The sequence below is a fragment of the Triturus cristatus genome, chromosome 6 (assembly GCF_964204655.1).
Source record: "Triturus cristatus chromosome 6, aTriCri1.1, whole genome shotgun sequence".
Lineage (NCBI taxonomy): Eukaryota > Metazoa > Chordata > Amphibia > Caudata > Salamandridae > Triturus > Triturus cristatus.
Genome location: NC_140589.1, coordinates 1,837,478,554 through 1,837,498,111, shown reverse-complemented (window position 1 = coordinate 1,837,498,111; position 19,558 = coordinate 1,837,478,554). Strand labels below are relative to the sequence as shown.

At 41.3% G+C, this 19,558-nt stretch overlaps 1 protein-coding gene across 1 annotated transcript in view; it reads right to left on the bottom strand.

Moving 5' to 3' along the window:
• The window catches only part of LOC146822149 (exostosin-1-like), a 266,363-nt gene that overhangs the window by 42,532 nt on the left and 204,273 nt on the right, over positions 1–19,558 (bottom strand). The window contains exon 10 of the mRNA XM_085609971.1: positions 2,458–2,618. Within this exon, the coding sequence (XP_085466097.1) occupies positions 2,458–2,618 (161 nt within the window). The remainder of the gene's footprint in view (positions 1–2,457; positions 2,619–19,558) is intronic.

The window sequence follows — 19,558 nt, the reverse complement described above, 5'->3', positions numbered from 1 at the left end:
TGGCGTCAGTGCTGTACAGCTACAGCTTTATCTTTCTTCTGCAGAGAGGAGTCCAGTCAGTCCTCTCCGGCTCTAACATTGCTATCAGTGCAGCGTCAGTGCTGTACAGCTCCAGCGTTATCTTCCTTCAGTAGAGCCGAGTCCAGTCAGTCCTCTACCTCTCCTGCATTGCTATCAGTGCAGCGTCAGTGCGGTATAGCTCCGGCATCATCTTCCTTCAGTAGAGCTGAGTCCAGTCAGTCCTCTACCACTCCTGCATTGCTATCAGTGCAGCGTCAGTGCTGTACAGCTCCGGCATCATCTTCCTTCAGTAGAGCCGAGTCCAGTCAGTCCTCTACCGCTCCTGCATTGCTATCAGTGCAGCGTCAGTGCTGTACAGCTCCGGCATCATCTTCCTTCAGTAGAGCCGAGTCCAGTCAGTCCTCTACCTCTCCTGCATTGCTATCAGTGCAGCGTCCGTGCTGTACAGCTCTAGCATTATCTTCCTTCAGTAGAGCCGAGTCCAGTCGGTGCTCTCTGGCTCCAGCATTGCTATCAGTGCAGCGTCAGTGCTGTACAGCTCTAGCATTATCTTCCTTCAGTAGAGCGGAGTCCAGGCGGTCCTCTACCGCTCCTGCATTGCTATCAGTGCAGCGTCCGTGCTGTACAGCTCCAGCATCATCTTCCTTCAGTAGAGCCGAGTCCAGTCAGTCCTCTACCTCTCCTGCATTGCTATCAGTGCAGCGTCAGTGCTGTACAGCTCTAGCATTATCTTCCTTCAGTAGAGCGGAGTCCAGTCAGTCCTCTACCGCTCCTGCATTGCTATCAGTGCAGCGTCCGTGCTGTACAGCTCTAGCATTATCTTCCTTCAGTATATCGGAGTCATGTTAGTCCTCTCCGGGTCCAGCATTGCTATCAGTGCAGCGTCAGTGCTGTACAAATCTGGCATTATCTCCCTTCAGTAGAGCGGAGTCCAGTCAGTCCTCTCCGGCTCCAGCAGTGCTATCAGTGTGGCGTCAGTGCTGTACAGCTACAGCTTTATCTTCCTTCTGCAGAGAGGAGTCCAGTCGGTCCATCTCTGGCTCCAGCATTACTATAAGAGCAGCGTCAGTGCTGTACAGCTCTAGCATTATCTTCCTTCAGTAGAGCGGAGTCCAGTCAGTCCTCTCCGGCTCTAACATTGCTATCAGTGCAGCGTCAGTGCTGTACAGCTCCAGCGTTATCTTCCTTCAGTAGAGCCGAGTCCAGTCAGTCCTCTACCTCTCCTGCATTGCTATCAGTGCAGCGTCAGTGCGGTATAGCTCCGGCATCATCTTCCTTCAGTAGAGCTGAGTCCAGTCAGTCCTCTACCACTCCTGCATTGCTATCAGTGCAGCGTCAGTGCTGTACAGCTCCGGCATCATCTTCCTTCAGTAGAGCCGAGTCCAGTCAGTCCTCTACCGCTCCTGCATTGCTATCAGTGCAGCGTCAGTGCTGTACAGCTCCGGCATCATCTTCCTTCAGTAGAGCCGAGTCCAGTCAGTCCTCTACCGCTCCTGCATTGCTATCAGTGCAGCGTCCGTGCTGTACAGCTCCAGCATCATCTTCCTTCAGTAGAGCCGAGTCCAGTCAGTCCTCTCCGGCTCCTGCATTGCTATCAGTGCAGCGTCAGTGCTGTACAGCTCCAGCATCATCTTCCTTCAGTAGATCAGAGTCCAGCCAGTACTCTATGGCTCCAGCATGGCTATCAGTGCAGCATCAGTGCTGTACAGCTCCAGCGTTATCTTCCTTCAGTAGAGCTGAGTCCAGTCAGTCCTCTACCGCTCCTGCATTGCTCTCAGTGCAGCATCAGTGCTGTACAGCTCCAGTTTCAGTAGGGAGTTTGACATTTGAGGGCTGATTCCATAAGCATGTAAGCGTACTTAAAAGAGTGTTCTTTAAGCACGACATCAAGAATTTATCAATTTCTCTGTGAATTGCCCCCTGTGTTTACAGGCTGTGGCTGTGTGCAGCATATTATGTACTCTAAGGTACTGTTGTCTATTTAAGTATTTTATTTTTGATTTATCTTTGGTTTGATGAAGCACTGGTTGGGCCCTTCAAGGCGCCAAAAGTTTGTATTCTGATCGACACATATAATAACAAAGGAAAATTAAGGACCACTATGAGAGATGAATGAAAAGCAAAGTACATGAAAAAAGTAAAAATATCCAGAGATCTGACCTCGGGGTTGCAATGCTTGTTGTAAGGGGTACTGTTTCTCACCCCACTGAAGGGGATGAGGCTGCTTTTGGTGCGAGGGGGAGAGGCCGCCATGTTTCGGTGCTTACCGTGACTAGGTTACAGGCCTTCATCAGGAGGGATAGTCTAAAAGGCTGTACCAACGCTGTCCTGTTACTCTAAAACAAACTCTGGGTGCCAGCCACAAATCAGGTGTATTGAACACACCAGGGCACAGAGTCTAGTGCCAGATTCTGGAAGCCCAGGTGATAGTCTTACCTGTGGTAAAATGCTGCCCCGGTCAGCACCATGGAGTAATCATTGGTCCATTTAGAGGTGTAAGCCCACCACGCTTTGCCGGGGTCCCAGAAGTGGCTGCGCGCCGGGTACCCCACGATGCGCTCAGGGAAGCTGCACCACACGGTGAAGGCAAAGTCAACCTAGGGAGAGAAACAGAGAGTGCTGAGGGGGGCTGGCGCTGCAAGGGCCACAGATTTGGGGGGGGGGGGGGTGTAGGCTATGCAATGAAGGCTCTTACACGCATCCCCCTTTAGATATGCTGTGCTTGGAAGTGGGGGGCATATTTGCTAGCAACGCCCTGTATCCTGCCCCAAGTTTCCGAATCACACTACTATAATCACACTACTATACAGGGAAAAAACCCAAATTAGAAATAAAAAAGACACAAACTTTCTCATCAAATTCTATACATTTATAATCATGTTATTTTAGATTTTCGATATAACGAACAGAGAAGCTTTTACACACAGCATTTTTGAAAGCAGAATGGTGTGTGGGGTACATCTGAGACTGATTTTAATTAGAATGAGATGAGGTAGGAAAAGTAACTTACAATTAGAACCATCATAAGGAACTCACTGAAGAGTAGTCTTTCACAACAGGCACCTATTTACAACTCAGGAACAGGGATATCAAGTGATTTCACCAGAGTTACACGATTCAGGTTCAAAGGTCAGCCATTCAGCCATTAGTTCACACCTACTGCTATCGACATATATACACTGGCATACAGTGTGTATTTTACTGACTTGAAGAACAGCGAAAGTGCACGTGTCCGGCTATAATATACAGAATAAAGTAGCCCCACTGTACATGATTAGGTCACCTGAATCAACTATGGGTTCTGTCTTAATAAGGTTGAAGGTCATGTACAGAAGAAAGCCAGAGACACTTTCCCAAAACCTTATTATTTTTAGGGTTGAGATGAAATATTTCACTGTAGTGTCCAGAGTCCTGTCCCATGGCCTCAACATGGAATCAGGCTCTCTTTGATCTCTGTATGACCCTGGCGTGACCTGGAAGTTGGTCCACAGATTTTGCGGAATATTTTTTGGAACCAGTGGCCAGTGTCCCACTGTAGTGTCCATTTTCTTTAGCAGTCAGAAAATGAGCCCCTCTGCTTAATGCTTCAAATCAACATAGTGCTTGCTACTGTTCTATTCTATAAAGCACTTATATCGCGAATAGCTACCTGTGGGCATCCCAGCACTAGTAGTGTGGCATAGACTCATTAAAGAGATTTAGAGGGACCCGTCTTGGAAAAGCCAAGTTTTAAGTGATTTCCCAAAATGGGGTTCCTTTTTGAGCAATTGAAGGGAAGGAGGGAGGCTGGTCCATAACTTGGCCGCATTGAAGCAGGGCTGTGTCTTAGCCCCCTATTATTTCACCTCTATACAGCAGACTTGGGGGGAGCTCTGAAAGAGGCCAGCCTGGTTCCACCGAGACTGGGCACGGTGAGATTGGCAATTATTCAGTACGCAGGCGATACTGTAGTGATGGATCACACAAGGGTGGGCATCCAAAGAGCATTAAAAGAGCTGGGGAAGTATAATATGGAAAATTACTTGACAGTCAACCAGAGTAAGACAAAGATAATGATATTCATCAGATACCCCCACAACAAGCAGTCTGGAATTTGGGAGATCACCAAATAGGGACCACCTCAGCCTATAATTATCTTGGGGTTTGGCTACAAGAGATGGCAACACCGGCAATTCACATAAAACACTTAATTGCCAAAACCAACAGTGTAATTCTAACAATGAGACGCTTAAGCCAACGTTTGTCCAGCCCAACAGCAGATCCCATGTAGAGGGTCCTTTAGGCAAAATTAATCCTGGCCATTAACTATGGCCATTTGGCATTTCACGAAGCCTTAGACAAACTTATAGCAGCAGCTCAGGTCAAAGCCCACAAGTTCGCGCTGCAAGTACCCAGGCAAGCAAGGAACACCAGGTTACTTTTGGAATTAGGGCCCTGCAGACCTGAACTGGCCCTCCAGGGGGACCTAAATAAGTATTATATTAGAGTCCTTAATGCCCCGTATAACTCTCTCAAACATCATTTGGTAACAATATTCAGAGAAGAGGACTCCCCCTGGCACATCAAGCTGGGCAAAGCAATAGGGACCCTAAACATCAAATCCAACAGACTGTCTCTACCAGACAGGGCCGGCTTTAACGCTGCTGGCACCTGGTGCGATAATCATTTTTGGCGCCCCCACGCCCCATGACCGCCTCCTCAGAATCTCTCACTGCCACCAGGCAAAAGTGCACCTCAACTCTCCAATCACAAGTTATTGCTAAACACAACACCCCCCCCCCCCCGGGGTCAGCGCCCCCTCCAAAGGTCAGCGCCCAGTGCGGCCGCACCAGTCACACTGCCCTAAAGCCGGCCCTGCTACCAGACATCACGCATAAGGCCTTGTCAAATATCATGAAACGGCAAGTCCGCTCTATTTCGCATGAAAAGGATCTAACCGCACTTCGCCATAACACCCTCACGATGGCATTGGACGAATCTTACACCATGGGGAAAGCTCAACAATACCTACGGGAAGCACTAGGGGCTCAGGCTCGCAGGAAAATCCTTTTTATGAGGCTAACGGCCCTTAGAACTGCAGACTTTAATCCAGCATGGGCGCGAGCAGACGGAGCCGTCTCTTGTCGTCTATGCAACTACCAAAGGGAATCCTGGCTCCACATATTATGTTGCTGTCCCAAACTGACCAGCGAATGACAAAGGCTGCTCCGCCCCATTCTAAGAGACCTCGGCATCAGAACGTGCAAGGAGGCATCAGATTGGTGCCTTTCGGAAACAAAAACCCCCTACCTCGCAAGAGCGGCAAAATGTATTCACCAGATCAGACAGGCCTGAGACGCAAGTGTATAAATGTCTTTCCACAAGCTCTTGAATTTCAGAGACTGATTAATGGGCTAATAAGTTGCTGGCATAGCATCCATGGGCAAAGAAGAGTTAGCCCGCCACTCCAGGAGTTTAGATTGGAACATTGGCACAACACAAATTAAACCCCCGGATCAATGGCAAAAGGGACTTTGCAATACAAGATTGACTATCGGAAACGGGGATTTAAAGCTGAATGGATGGCTGGGGAGGGGGTGTGACATGGGTGGGTGGGCATGTGTGATTGGGTATCAATTTTAGCTTTTTTACTGTAATGATTTTAAATAATCAAACAGTTAACAATAAATCAATCAACTGGGCCGCTTTGTAAGCAAAAGATTGCCCTCCACAATTGGTTCCATGATGGAATATCGTTAACATAAATATCGTCAGAAATAAATATCGTCACTAAAATATCGCTTACATTAATATCGTCATCCTATACTTAAACAAGGATTCACACAAATATCGATTTTTTTTTATCGACAACCCTAATATCGTTCACACTAATATCGACAACATAAATATCGACTACTACATGATCGACTTTATTTTAAATAACATGACCTTAGACATATATATCGACTACACTAACATCAACGACCTATCTGCTTATAGAAATATACAAAAAATATCGTCTTTTTATTACCAACTCGATATGCACTATTCTTTTATTTTACACACTTTTTTTTAACTATTTTACTTTACAAAACTATCCACACATATAATTATTTAACGGTTTTCTAAATCAAAATAACGTTCTCGACCAATGATTTTGAAATTTCACTAATTGAACCAATCAAAAGCTACCATTAATTAACTCACTAATATAAAAACAATTATACACTTAACGTAATTTACCATTTTCGGTCCAAACTTGGAGAAAAACGGTTACCTTGCTGAGAGAAGAAAATACAAACCTACGACTACAACTACAAAACTTCATACTACACTTGAAGTAAGTAAAATCCCATTGCTTTTTTCATTCGAACTTAGCATAAAGTAGATAAACTCCCTAAATTAAAAAGTGTTCTTCTTTAGAGTGAAAAAAGAACATGTTTAACTTATCAACAACGACCAGAAACTTACATGTAAAAACATTTATTAACTACCTTATCCATGTCTACTTAGATAGCTGACAAAAATTATTTAAACTTGCTAAGTAAATGTACAATTTACTTCATATATTAACAACTACTATCATCCAAAAACTATAAGTAACACAATGATTAGAAAAAATAAATGAATGCTGCGCTAGGTTGCTGTCCAGTAGCACAGGCGCAAAGGAGGATAGTTCAGTTAATCCATGAATGTATAGGCAGCATAAGTGGCAACTGCTTCCAACAAAAAATCGTTTGCAGGGCCACTAAAAGTCTCAGCCATCCAATTAATTAAAGAAAAGGAACATACGTGTTCTTCAACCATCGGAGCCTCTAGCACAATCAGAGGGCAACCGGAATGTTCCTCTAAATAGCTCATAGCCAAGAAGTCGTAGGCAGCCGTTGATATGTCCCAATTACCCAGGATACCATGCGCCGCACCACAAGCCATAATCCGGACACCAGAACAGGCCAACTCGTGAGACACTAAGGGCCTCATCAGTCGATCGAAATCCGGCACCGGAGACACCGTGTTGGTCAAGCACAAATCCAGAGGCCATTCAAAGGGACAATCCAGGCAGTGAAATACAGGTTGCACGCAGGTGAAGTAGGAATACCTGAAGGATAATCCATATGCCAGGCTTAAAGTCGCCAATGGCAGAGTACCATAAAAGTCAAGCATCCTATCACGAAGAAGATGCAGACGGGACAGGTGCTCGTGTGGCACAGAAACAGCAGCCATTCCGTAGTATGAAAAGTAAAAGCAGCACACCTGCCACCAGCGCCAGAAGCAGCGGAACACCTCCAAAGATGCTTGAGAAAATCGAATGAAAAAATGCCGGAATCACACCAAAAATAGTTTGGAAAGAGGTCACGAGGCCTGAGCCTACAAGTTTAAAAAAATGAGCCAGGCCGGTCGTGGACGAGGCATTGAAAATAGTTAGGATCAAAGCTCCGAAATGTAGGGGGAGGTCAGTATTCAAAACCGCCTGTACCTCAGTGTGCGTATTAGCAACGTGAAGGACAAATGTTTCACGAGAGGAAGTCAATGACACCTCTTTTTGGGACAATACAGCTCTTATTCTGCTCAACTTGTTGAACTCTGCTTTCAAGGTTGGAATCGAAGGCCAGATGGAAACATCCACCCGCCCGTGCGGGGGTGAAAAGAGAACATTATTGCAGCAGACAACCCTCTCCGATACAGTTACTATATATGGGATTCCCACTAACATCCCGCAGCAAGCTTCATTATTCAAAATTAAATAACTACTGTTTGCAAGCAGCGTCAAAGAAGGCGTAATCACAGGCACTGGGACACCTCGTAGGACGCAGGCCAAAATCGGGGCTTGTACATTGCATGCACCGTGTAATTGAATGTGCCTACATACCAAGGAATGATCTGGTGTCGTGGTACATTCCTCACCCTTCAGATAAACCTCAGTTCCGTCCCTAGTACATCTATACGTAAAGGGGAGGGACCAAACCTCATGTATGAAAGCAGTGCCCAGCTGTTCATATCTACCCAGAGCATAATGTTTCATACAATATCAACAACTGACGAAACAATATTATCTAATGTATAAATTCTGGAAGAGAGAGTGCTAATGCTGTTATCTATAACGGCTAAAACCTTTTCCATGTTTGCTTGGTCAATAGCTCTCAATCTTGAAGCCGCCTCAATTTGCGAAAATTTCCACACTTCGTTGTAAATAGCATACGCCCACCTTTTGGTTCTGCCACCCACAGGACCTTTAACAAAATAATTCAAATCTATTTTGTCATGTAACTTCGATAAATGAACTTTAACAGATGCTAAGGTGGAATGTCGCAGCCAGGATTGACATAACTTTCCCACAGAATATGTAGTTACAGTATGTGACGACTCAAACCGAGGGTCTACGCGTTCCAGAGGACTAAATACCCTTTTGATCAAAAATAAATTGTAAACTCAGAGAAAGTTCTGGATAGTAAACCATAATAAATGACTATTCTAACTCCAATCCAACATAAGTCAGGGAAAGTGCTGGATAGTAAACCATAATAAATTACTATTCTAACTCCAAACATAACATAACTCAGGGAAAGTGCTGGATAGTTAACCATAATAAATTACTAATCTAACTCCAATCCAACATAAGTCAGGGAAAGTTCTGGATAGTAAACCATAATAAATTACTATTCTAACTCCAATCCAACATAAGTCAGGGAAAGTGCTGGATAGTAAACCATAATAAATTACTATTCTAACTCCAAACATAACATAAGTCAGGGAAAGTGCTGGATAGTAAACCATAATAAATTACTATTCTAACTCCAATCCAACATAAGTCAGGGAAAGTGCTGGATAGTAAACCATAATAAATTACTATTCTAACTCCAATCCAACATAAGTCAGGGAAAGTGCTGGATAGTAAACCATAATAAATTACTATTCTAACTCCAAACATAACACAAGTCAGGGAAAGTGCTGGATAGTAAACCATAATAAATTACTATTCTAACTCCAATCCAACATAAGTCAGGGAAAGTGCTGGATAGTAAACCATAATAAATTACTATTCTAACTCCAATCCAACATAAATCAGGGAAAGTGCTGGATAGTAAACCATAATAAATTACTATTCTAACTCCAAACATAACATAACCCAGGGAAAGTGCTGGATAGTAAACCATAACAAATTACTATTCTAACTCCAATCCAACATAAGTCAGGGAAAGTGCTGGATAGTAAACCATAATAAATTACTATTCTAACTCCAAACATAACATAACTCAGGGAAAGTGCTGGATAGTAAACCATAATAAATTACTATTCTAACTCCAATCCAACATAAGTCAGGGAAAGTGCTGGATAGTAAACCATAATAAATTACTATTCTAACTCCAATCCAACATAAGTCAGGGAAAGTGCTGGATAGTAAACCATAATAAATTACTATTCTAACTCCAAACATAACATAACTCAGGGAAAGTGCTGGATAGTAAACTATAATAAATTACTATTCTAACTCCAATCCAACATAAGTCAGGAAATGTGCAGGTTAGTAAACAAAATACATTTTTCTATCTAAATTATTTTTTAGACCCTATTCCCCTATAATACCAAAATAACGCTTCTTCAATATTAATTTAATATTTTTTATTAATATTAAAAAATAAATTTCGTGTAAAAATTTTAATTTCGATGTTAAATTTTGATTTCATGATACATTTCTAATTTATTAATATTTTATACAATTTTTAAAGACTACATTTTTAAATTACTACCCACCCTAATCCCCTATAATACCAAAAACCCGCTCCTAAAATTTTTATTTGAAATTTTTAAATTTAATTACAAATTTAAATTCGTAAACAATTAGAAATTTAAAATTAAATTTTTAATTTCTTAATTATTTTCTAATTTGTTTATATTTTATAATATTTTACTATTCTAACTCCAATCCAACATAAGTCAGGAAATGTGCAGGTTAGTAAACAAAATAAATTTTTCTATCTAAATTATTTTTTAGACCCTATTCCCCTATAATACCAAAATAACGCTTCTTCAATATTAATTTAATATTTTTTATTAATATTAAAAAATAAATTTCGTGTAAAAATTTTAATTTCGATGTTAAATTTTGATTTCATGATACATTTCTAATTTATTAATATTTTATACAATTTTTAAAGACTACATTTTTAAATTACTACCCACCCTAATCCCCTATAATACCAAAAACCCGCTCCTAAAATTTTTATTTGAAATTTTTAAATTTAATTACAAATTTAAATTCGTAAACAATTAGAAATTTAAAATTAAATTTTTAATTTCTTAATTATTTTCTAATTTGTTTATATTTTATAATAATTTACTATTCTAACTCCAATCCAACATAAGTCAGGAAATGTGCAGGTTAGTAAACAATATACATTTTTCTATCTAAATTATTTTTTAGACCCTATTCCCCTATAATACCAAAATAACGCTTCTTCAATATTAATGTAATATTTTTTATTAATATTAAAAAATAAATTTCGTGTAAAATTTTAAATTTCGAGGTTAAAATTTGATTTCATTATAAATTTCTAATTTATTAATATTTTATACAATTTTTAAACACTACATTTTTAAATTACTACCCACCCTAATCCCCTATAATACCAAAAACCCGCTCCTAAAATGTTTATTTGAAATTATAAAATTTAATTACAAATTTAATTTCGTGAAGAATTCGAAATTTCAAATTAAAATTTGGATTTCTTAAATATTTTCTAATTTGTTTATATTTTATAAATTTTTTAAAAACCAAATTTTAAATTACTACCCACCCTTATCCCCTATAATACCAATAACCCGCTACTAAAATTTTAACAATTCTTTTGTAGAAAATATTTTTTAACACATATTATTACTAGTAGGAGTTTTGTAAGTTTTTTAAAAACATAATACATATTTTTTTTTTAATTTTATAACAACTTATATTTTTCTGTCGATATTATATGAAACGACATTTTGTTCAACGATATTCTGTTCATCGATATTTTTTTATGACGATATTTTTGTCATTCTCACGAAACGATATTTTTTAAAAAGATATTTTCTATTACGATATTTTTCACAGTCGATATTCTTACCACGATATTAATGCTAGTCGATATTTTCCCGTCGATATTCTATCTTTATACCCCACAATTTACCTTCTTGATAATGGGAATCTTTGCTAGATGGACATTGGAGGATGGCAAAGATCATTGTGATTCGCAATTAGGGAATAGCAAAATGCGAGCTTCATACATCTGGCCCCAAAGTTATTAGCAAACAAAACAAGCATTGGCAATGCAATAGGTCTTGCATTTGCAAGCGTTTAAGCTATTGTCATGGTAAATGACAATGCCTTTTATTTATGTGTTTTAAAAAGCAACACATATATAAAGGGCATTGTTATTTCTAATGCCAATAGCTCTAACTCTTGCAAATGTGAGGCCACTTTAATGGTGGCCACGCCCCTTTCTTTAGACACCGCTCGCCATATTAAGGTTACAGCATCTAAAGAAATGGGCGCAGCCAACATTAATGTGAAAGCACGTGTAGGGCTCTTTCACCCAAAGCTAGAAAAAAATTAGTAATTAAGAAAGCATCTGGGAGGGAGCGCGCGGCGCGGCGATTCAAGATGGCCGCCGGGTGAGGAGCTCCGCTCGAACAAAGCCGACTCGAGCGTGAAGGCACCTCATTAATGCAACGGAGCTTCGCTTCGAAGATGGATTCGGTTATGGGACACTGCAGAGACTGTTTTGGCAAGTTTTTTTGACCGAAATGCTGTCTTTTTGTCACTTTAATTGAGCATTTTCTGCTCCCCTCAGATGGCGGCCGCCATTTTGTTTTTTCTGCAGCGTTTTTCTTCTATTTTTTTGCTGCCACTGAGTCTTTTGGCCAGCTCCCTGTTGTTCTCTTGTGGCACTACGGTGGTAGCTGCGTTGGTTCACATTATGCCATCTTTTTGCGCAAGTATTTGTTAGTGGTTGGTCTCTTTTGCTTCTTTTGTGGATTCCTCAGACTGTATCTTCTAGCAATTACTTTAGAGGGAGCCAGTTGTGTTTCCAGCGTCCCAGTACCCTTCGCTGTGTTGTATCCTGGCACTTTCATCTTTGGCTACGCCTCCTCTTGCTGCTGACTAAGCAATATCACTGCTGTCCTGCCTGCATTCCGCCATTGGTTGTTTCTGTCATAATTGGTTGTGATACCATCAGTATGGAGGGCGCACATTCAACTAAACCTCACGGTGGTTCCACTGGGGGAAGGAAGGACTCAAGTAACCCTTCTGTCAAGCATACCAAAAAAGACCTGCCTTCCCCAAACAAGTCTCCGCTGCCTCTCACTCTTGAGGATATTATGGAAGAGTTGCGCCTTATTCGTCCTTTTATGACAGACACTGTTGCTACGCTTCAGAGGTTAGATGATAAATGGTCTAGTTTGGATACGAGACTGTCTGAGGTGGAACAGAGGATCAGTGATGCACAGGATGTTGTTACTAAAGTTGACACTCTCACCAAAGAGGTCGGCCAGCTCAAGAAGGTAGCGGAGGATTTGGAAAACCGCAATAGGCGCAACAACCTGCGCATTTATGGTATTCCGGAAGGTTCGGAGGGGTCGGATATGATCCAATTCCTAAAATCTCAAGTTCTTCAAATTGTTGGCCTCCCGAAATCCTCAGACTTTAACATACAACGTGCTCATCGTCTGGGGCCTAGGAATACATCTTCTGCATCTAAACCTCGTGGAATCATAGCATATTTCCTCCTCTACTCAGATCTTATGACGATTCTCCAGGCCGCCAAGCAACATAAGCAAATGATCTGGTCTGGGCACAAGGTCTTTTTCACTCAGGACGTTTCCAAGCCTACGGCTTCCCGTCGAAAGGAATTTTTGGACCTCAGACCTGCCTTGAGATCTATGAATGCACGCTACGGTTAAATACACCCTTGTTTTTTCAAAGTGACCTATAAGGAGAGAACTTTTAGTTTTGAGGATCCTGCTGACTTGCGGAAGTTCATTCATACTCACAAGGGAGAACTTATGGAATTGAGCAAACCCTAGTTGTTTTTCGATTTTTTTTTTTTTAAGTATATGACTACTTTGTTCTTCTAAAATATTCTGTTATATGTTGGATAGTTCCTGTACTTCTTTTGCTCACTCCTTGTTTTTCCTTTTGTTTTGCAGGATTCCCCTATGTGGTGTTCTTGTCAAGGTCACCCTTTGTCCCATCCTGCTGTTTACAGTGTTTACCCCTTTCTGTTGCTGTTTCTTTCCCTAGATGTTTGGTAAGTTCCTTCACTTGTCCTATTTGATTGATATATTGTTCTAGTTTTCCAATTTATAGTCTTTCGTCTTTCAGGTTTTTCTATCTCTGTGGTAGTCTGTTCTCTTATATGCTCCTTTTAGTGCAGCGGTTTTGTTCTTCGTCGCCCCCCTCTCACAGTAATGTTTTTTGTTCAATTGCTTTCTGTGGCTAAAGTCTATTGGCTTTTTGTCACCCTCCTTTGGATGCCTTTTGGGGGTTTCTATACCCCTGCACCCTTCTCTCTATTTTTCCCCTTTTCCTCTTCGCTTCTTCCCCCTTTTTGCTGTTTGTCCTCCCTTTCCTCATTCCTTTTTATCCCTGTCATCTCTATTCTTTTGGCAACCTCTTCACTATCTGATACACACCACACTTCCTTTTTTTCTTTTTCTGATCGTGGTACTTCTTTGTTTTTCTTCTCTTTTATATCTTTATCACCGTATTTGTGGTGGTTGCCTGCTTTAATTTCTCTGCTTCTTGCTATTTATTCAGTTTCATATTCATTTAACTTCTATTTTCAGTTTGCTTCTCATTCTCTACTCTGTCTTAAATTCCATACTCCTTTCTGCTTATCTTTACTTTATTTCCAGAAACGAATGGTCTTCGTGTTATTTCTTGAAATGTTAAAGGCGTTCGCAACCCTGTTAAAAAACAACGTGTCTTATCTCATTTAGCAAGGTTGAAATGTCATGTTGCATTGTTACAAGAAACCCACCTTAACTCTCAAGATTTGTCTTCGCTGCGTAGATAATGGGTTGGAGAGGCATTCTGTTCTCCAGCAGTAAATAGCAAAAATGGTGTTCTTATTTTGTTTCATAAGTCATTATCTGTTCAGTTGCACAATGAACTCCATGATACCTGTGGTAGGTGGCTATTTTTAGATGTTACTGTTAATAATACACAATTTTCCTTCTGTAATGTTTATGGCCCTAACGGTGTTGATTTATCCTTTTGGAGGGATTTTTCTAAGCTTCTTTCCTCTCATGCAAGTGATAATTTGATTGTGGGTGGTGACTGTAACCAACTAATGGACCCATTTTTAGATCGTAAATCACACACCAGATATGTCCCCAATAAAATGCAAAAGTCCTTTTGCATTTAGTCTCCTCTAGAGGTCTTATTGACTCATGGAGACTTTCTCATCCCGATACTTTAGAATTTTCCTTTTTTTCTCCAGTGCACTCTTCACATTCCCGTATAGATTATATTTTTCTCACACAGCATTCATTCCAATTTATGACTAATTCAGAAATAGGCTCAATTCTTATATCTGACCATGCTCCGGTTATTACTGATCTGGACTTTCCCTCACCTACTCCCATCTCTAGGCGGTGGCGCTTCAATAATTCGCTTCTCCTAGATTCACAGTTTGTTGAGCAATTTATATTTTTTGCAAAGGATTTTTTTATAAATAATCTTCATTCCACTTCTCACTTTCACTCTATTTGGGATTCCTTCAAGGCTGCTGCTAGAGGTTTTATTATTGCTTTTGTCTCACGGAAAAGGAAAACAGCTCTATCAAAGTCGGCCCAAATTCTTAAACAAATCAAAGACCTAGAGCATCTCTACTTTACCACTAATTCTTCAGAATCGCTCTCTTCCCTCATCAAAGCAAAAATGCAATATAACAAACACTCTTGGGACTCTGCGAGTAATAATCTTCTCAATTTTCATTCCAAAATGTATGGGGGACGCAATAAGGCTGGTAAGTCTCTCGCTACTTATCTAAAAATTAAAAAACAAAAATCTAAAATAATAACTATTACTGACTCACATGGGAATCCTCAGTATACTGATGATAAAATTCTCGATTGTTTTGTTCAATATTATTCCACACTTTATACGCCCGAATCTGTTCCCTCGCCTTCTCAAATTGACTCCTTCTTTCAGTCTCTCCCTAGGTCCTCGGATAGTTTTGTGGATCTCTCATCACTGGACGTTCCTCTTTCAGAGAAAGAACTACTTAATGCTATTACTCTTCTTCCCAAAGATAAAACTCCGGGCCCAGATGGTTTCACGGTTCGTTTTTATCTCCACTTTAAAGATATCCTGTTACGACATTTATTTTCTTTGATTAATTCCTTTGTTGCTCAAGGGAGGTCCCAAGGTTCTCTCACTCAGGCTATGTTATGCTTAATCCCTAAAAAAGATAAAGATCCCTCCCTTTGCAAAAATTATCGACCCATTTCTTTAATTAACACGGACTGTAAAATTTACGCTAAAGTTTTGGCCTCTCGTATTAATAAAGTTATTCCTGATCTCACCAACATTTATCAATCCGGGTTTGTTAAAGGTAGATCCATTACTGACAACTCGAGAACTTTCCTTAACGTTATTCACCTGGCCTCAAAGATGGACTCCCCAATCGCTCCATTACCTTCGATGCTGAGAAAACGTTTGACAGAGTTTGTTGGGATTTTATGTTTGGTGCTTTGCGGTGGCATGGCTTTAGTCCTCCCTTCATTCATTATGTTAAATTGTTATATTTTGCTCCCTCCACTTCTATTTGGGTTAACAGGTCTCAATCCTCTTATTTTTCTTTGCATAGAGGCACAAGACAAGGTTGTCCTCTCTCTCCTCTTCTTTTTATTCTTGCGTTAGAACCCTTTTTGGAAAAAATCAGACGTTCATCATCGTATACTGGCTTCATATTTCAAAACATTGATATTAATACTACGCAGATGATATTTTGTTTTATATTTCTAACCCGTCCACTTCTTTGCCCTCACTCTTTTCCTTGCTACAAGAATATTCTTTGGTTTCTGGGTATAAACTTAATATAGATAAATCTGAGGTTCTACCACTTAACAAATTTTGCCTTCCTCATATGTTTCAGGGTTCAGGTTTTGAATGGACCTCAGGTAATATTAAATGTTTAGGTATTCTGTACGCTAGCACTATTAGAGACACTGTTAAGCTTAATCAGAAGGATATAGTTAAAAAGCTCTCTTCCCTTATAGAACGTTGGTCCCCCCTTTTCTTATCCTGGTGGGGGAGGCTCGCCACTATTAAAATGATGCTTCTTCTTATTGTCAATTTTTACCTTTCAATGCTTCCAATCTCCCTTCCACTTTATTTTTTTAAAACTATAAACCGTATTTTTACCACCATTTTATGGAATAAACGTAAGGCGAGGATTTCTCTCTCCCGTCTTCAACAACCTAAAGATCTGGGTGGAGTTAACTTCCCCAACATTGTTCGATTTCACTCGGCTTTTACTCTGAAACAGATTTGGCCTTTTCTATCTGATTTGTCTGACCCCCCTCTAACAGCCTGGAGCGCTATAGAACTTGCGCAGCTTTCGCCTTTCTCATTTGTTACGGCTGCCCGGCTGTCTCATCCTCCGCAACGTTTTCTTACTCCTGTCTTTAGACACTCTAAGGCACTTGCCCTTTCTGTCTTTCGCTCTTCCCTCTCGCAGTTGGAGTTTCATTCCTCAATCCCAATTTGGTATAACAAATCCGTTAAGATTAATCGCAGAGCACTTTTTTGGAAAGAATGGATAGATAAAGGCATTATTACTTTCGATTCCTTACTTAGCAATAATTCCCTGTGCGACTTCTCCGACATTCGTGCCTCTTTTCACCTTCCCAATGCCCACTCCTCCCAATATCCCTTGCTCAAAAACTCTTTAGATCTCTTTATTTCTCAGGGCGCCTCACTCTCTACTATTGACTCAGCCATTTTCCCTCTGCCGGATTTCTCTATTCCCCTTAAAGCTGCTGCTATATACAAGCTACTTTCCTGTTCCCCTGTAGAAAGAACCAAGTCCAAACTTGAACTTTCCTGGGAAACGGATCTAGCCCAAGAGTTTCCCCTTCAAGTTTGGAATTCCTTGTGGTCAAAGTTGCACATTGCTTCACGTTCTGCTAGCACCACACAGACTTTGTATTTTTTTTACAATAAACTTTTTTTTACTCCTTCTGATTTATACAGTTTCAAATTAATTGACTCTACAAAATGTTGGCCCCTCTGAAAATAGTGACTTTTTTCATATGTTTTTTCACTGCCCGTTGGTTAAATCCCTTTGGTCCCGTATTTGGTCTAAATTGAACGATATCTTAGCCACTGACCACACTTTTGAGATTGTCCATATCTTTCTGGGTGGTATGGCTCCTATATGGAATGTTTCTACCAATGTACGTAAATTTATAGATTTGTATATAGCCATTTCTCTACAGATAATTACGACCAATTGGAAAGATACCTCCAAGATCTCATATAATGCATGGTGGAATCTATTATGCCACCACCATCGGCTGGATCGTGCTTTTGCCACCACTGTACCTCTTTTGATCAAAAAAGATTTGTTATGGTTGCCATTAACTAATTTTCTCTCTCAAACTGCCCCTTAAATAGCTGTTTTTATTTCTCTTTTTGTTCATGTTCTACATACAGCTCCGTCTAGTGTATTTATTCATTTACTAGCTTACGGTATTTATATGATGCTTATCCTGTATAATGGTTGCATTTCCCCCTCCCTTCCCCTTCTTCTCTTCTCCTCTCTTCTCTACCCTCCCTGCCCATTAATCAAAACCTTAAAAATGCTTTTTCCCTAAGTATATTCCCTACCTTTCTATTGGCATTTTTTCCAGACTGTATGATTTCGTTTTTTTTTCTATTGTTCTATTACATTGCCTTTGTTTTTTCTCTGTACTGATGTTTTACTTGGCTTATGATATATATATATTTTTTTTTAAAGAAACCTTTATTACACAATAAAATACATACAAGGACCTACAACCACCGAGGCCGGCCGCTACAGAGCCCGAGGGCCCACAATGAAACGCCACACAGTCAAATACACCAGAAGCAAAGCTCCCGGCAGTTCTTGAGCGCATGCAACAGGCCGTGGTCATAGGTCCAGAGCAATCGGGAAAAACAGTTTCATTTTCTGTTAAATGCAAAACACACTCAAGGCAATGAGAGTCCGAAATAACAGCGTGCGCTTCCCAGGACGGGGGACAACGTAGAGTATCAGAAGCAGTTCTTGACAGGAAGTGGCAGCGGGGGGCAACGGGAAAACAAAATATGGAACACACTTCACACAATCCCGCAGAATGCGCGGCTAGGGGGACAAAGCAATGTCGACCTCTAACGGCAGAGGCGGGGTGCAGATATGTCCACGATATGAGTTCCATGGACCCCATACCTTCGTCCACTTCCCAGGCTTGCCTCTCGCCACATACACCGTCTTTTCCCTAAACATACACCAGTCCATATTCTCCTTCCATACCGCAATCGTGGGCGGCCTCGGGGAGCCCCACAGCTGTGCTATATTACGCTTAGCCACCATGTACCCCAGAGTCACCCACTGCGTCTGAGCCACATTATAGTCATTCGGTTCCCAGACATTCAACAAACACCTCCTAGCCTCTGGCAACAGGGCAACGTGCGTGACCTCCTCCATTACGGCGTGGATCCCGTTCCAAAATCGCACAACCTCCGAACATTCCCATAGGATATGAAGAAAGGTACCCGACAGGCCACATCCACGCTTGCACATTCCATCCCTCGAGTAACCCATACGTAGCAAACCGGGCCCCATGACATACACTCTATGGAGGATCTTCAGCTGTACAAATCGTAAGCGGGCCGGGATCGCCACCTCTTTCGGGGAGGCCACCGCCGACACCCAGTCCTCATCGTCCAGTTCCAAGCCGTCGCCCGTCCATGCCTCCCGCAGACGGATCAGCAAGTCCGCGCGATCATTAATACGTTTTTTGTAGATCAGAGAAATAGTGCTGTCGGGCACATAGCCATCCAGCACTCTATCCTCCAGCGGGGAATATTCGGGGATAGCAGCAGCGTCCGGAAAGACCGAACACAGCGCATGGTAGACTTGTGCGTACCGAAAGTACTCTCTATCATTTAATTTGTATTCAGTTTTAAGCATTTCAAACGTTTTGAACGACCCCTTCGCCCAAAGATCACCCACCTTACATATACCAATCATATCCCATTTCTCAAAGCCTTTCGTTTTCCACAAACAACCCAGCCGCCCGGAGGCGTACAACGGCGTTGCCCGAGTCAGGCGATCCCTCCACCCCATCGCAGCATTTGCCGCATGCCACACACGTACCGCGACCTGCGTGGGTCCTGTCAGCCGCGCATCCGGGGTCACCGAATACAGCACCCTATTATAATCCCCACCCGGGAGCAGTAATTTATCCATCTCAAAGGCCGGATTTAAGGCAGGACCGTATATCCCGTGGTTCACCGCCGCCAATTGAGACGCCCAATAGTATCTTTTAA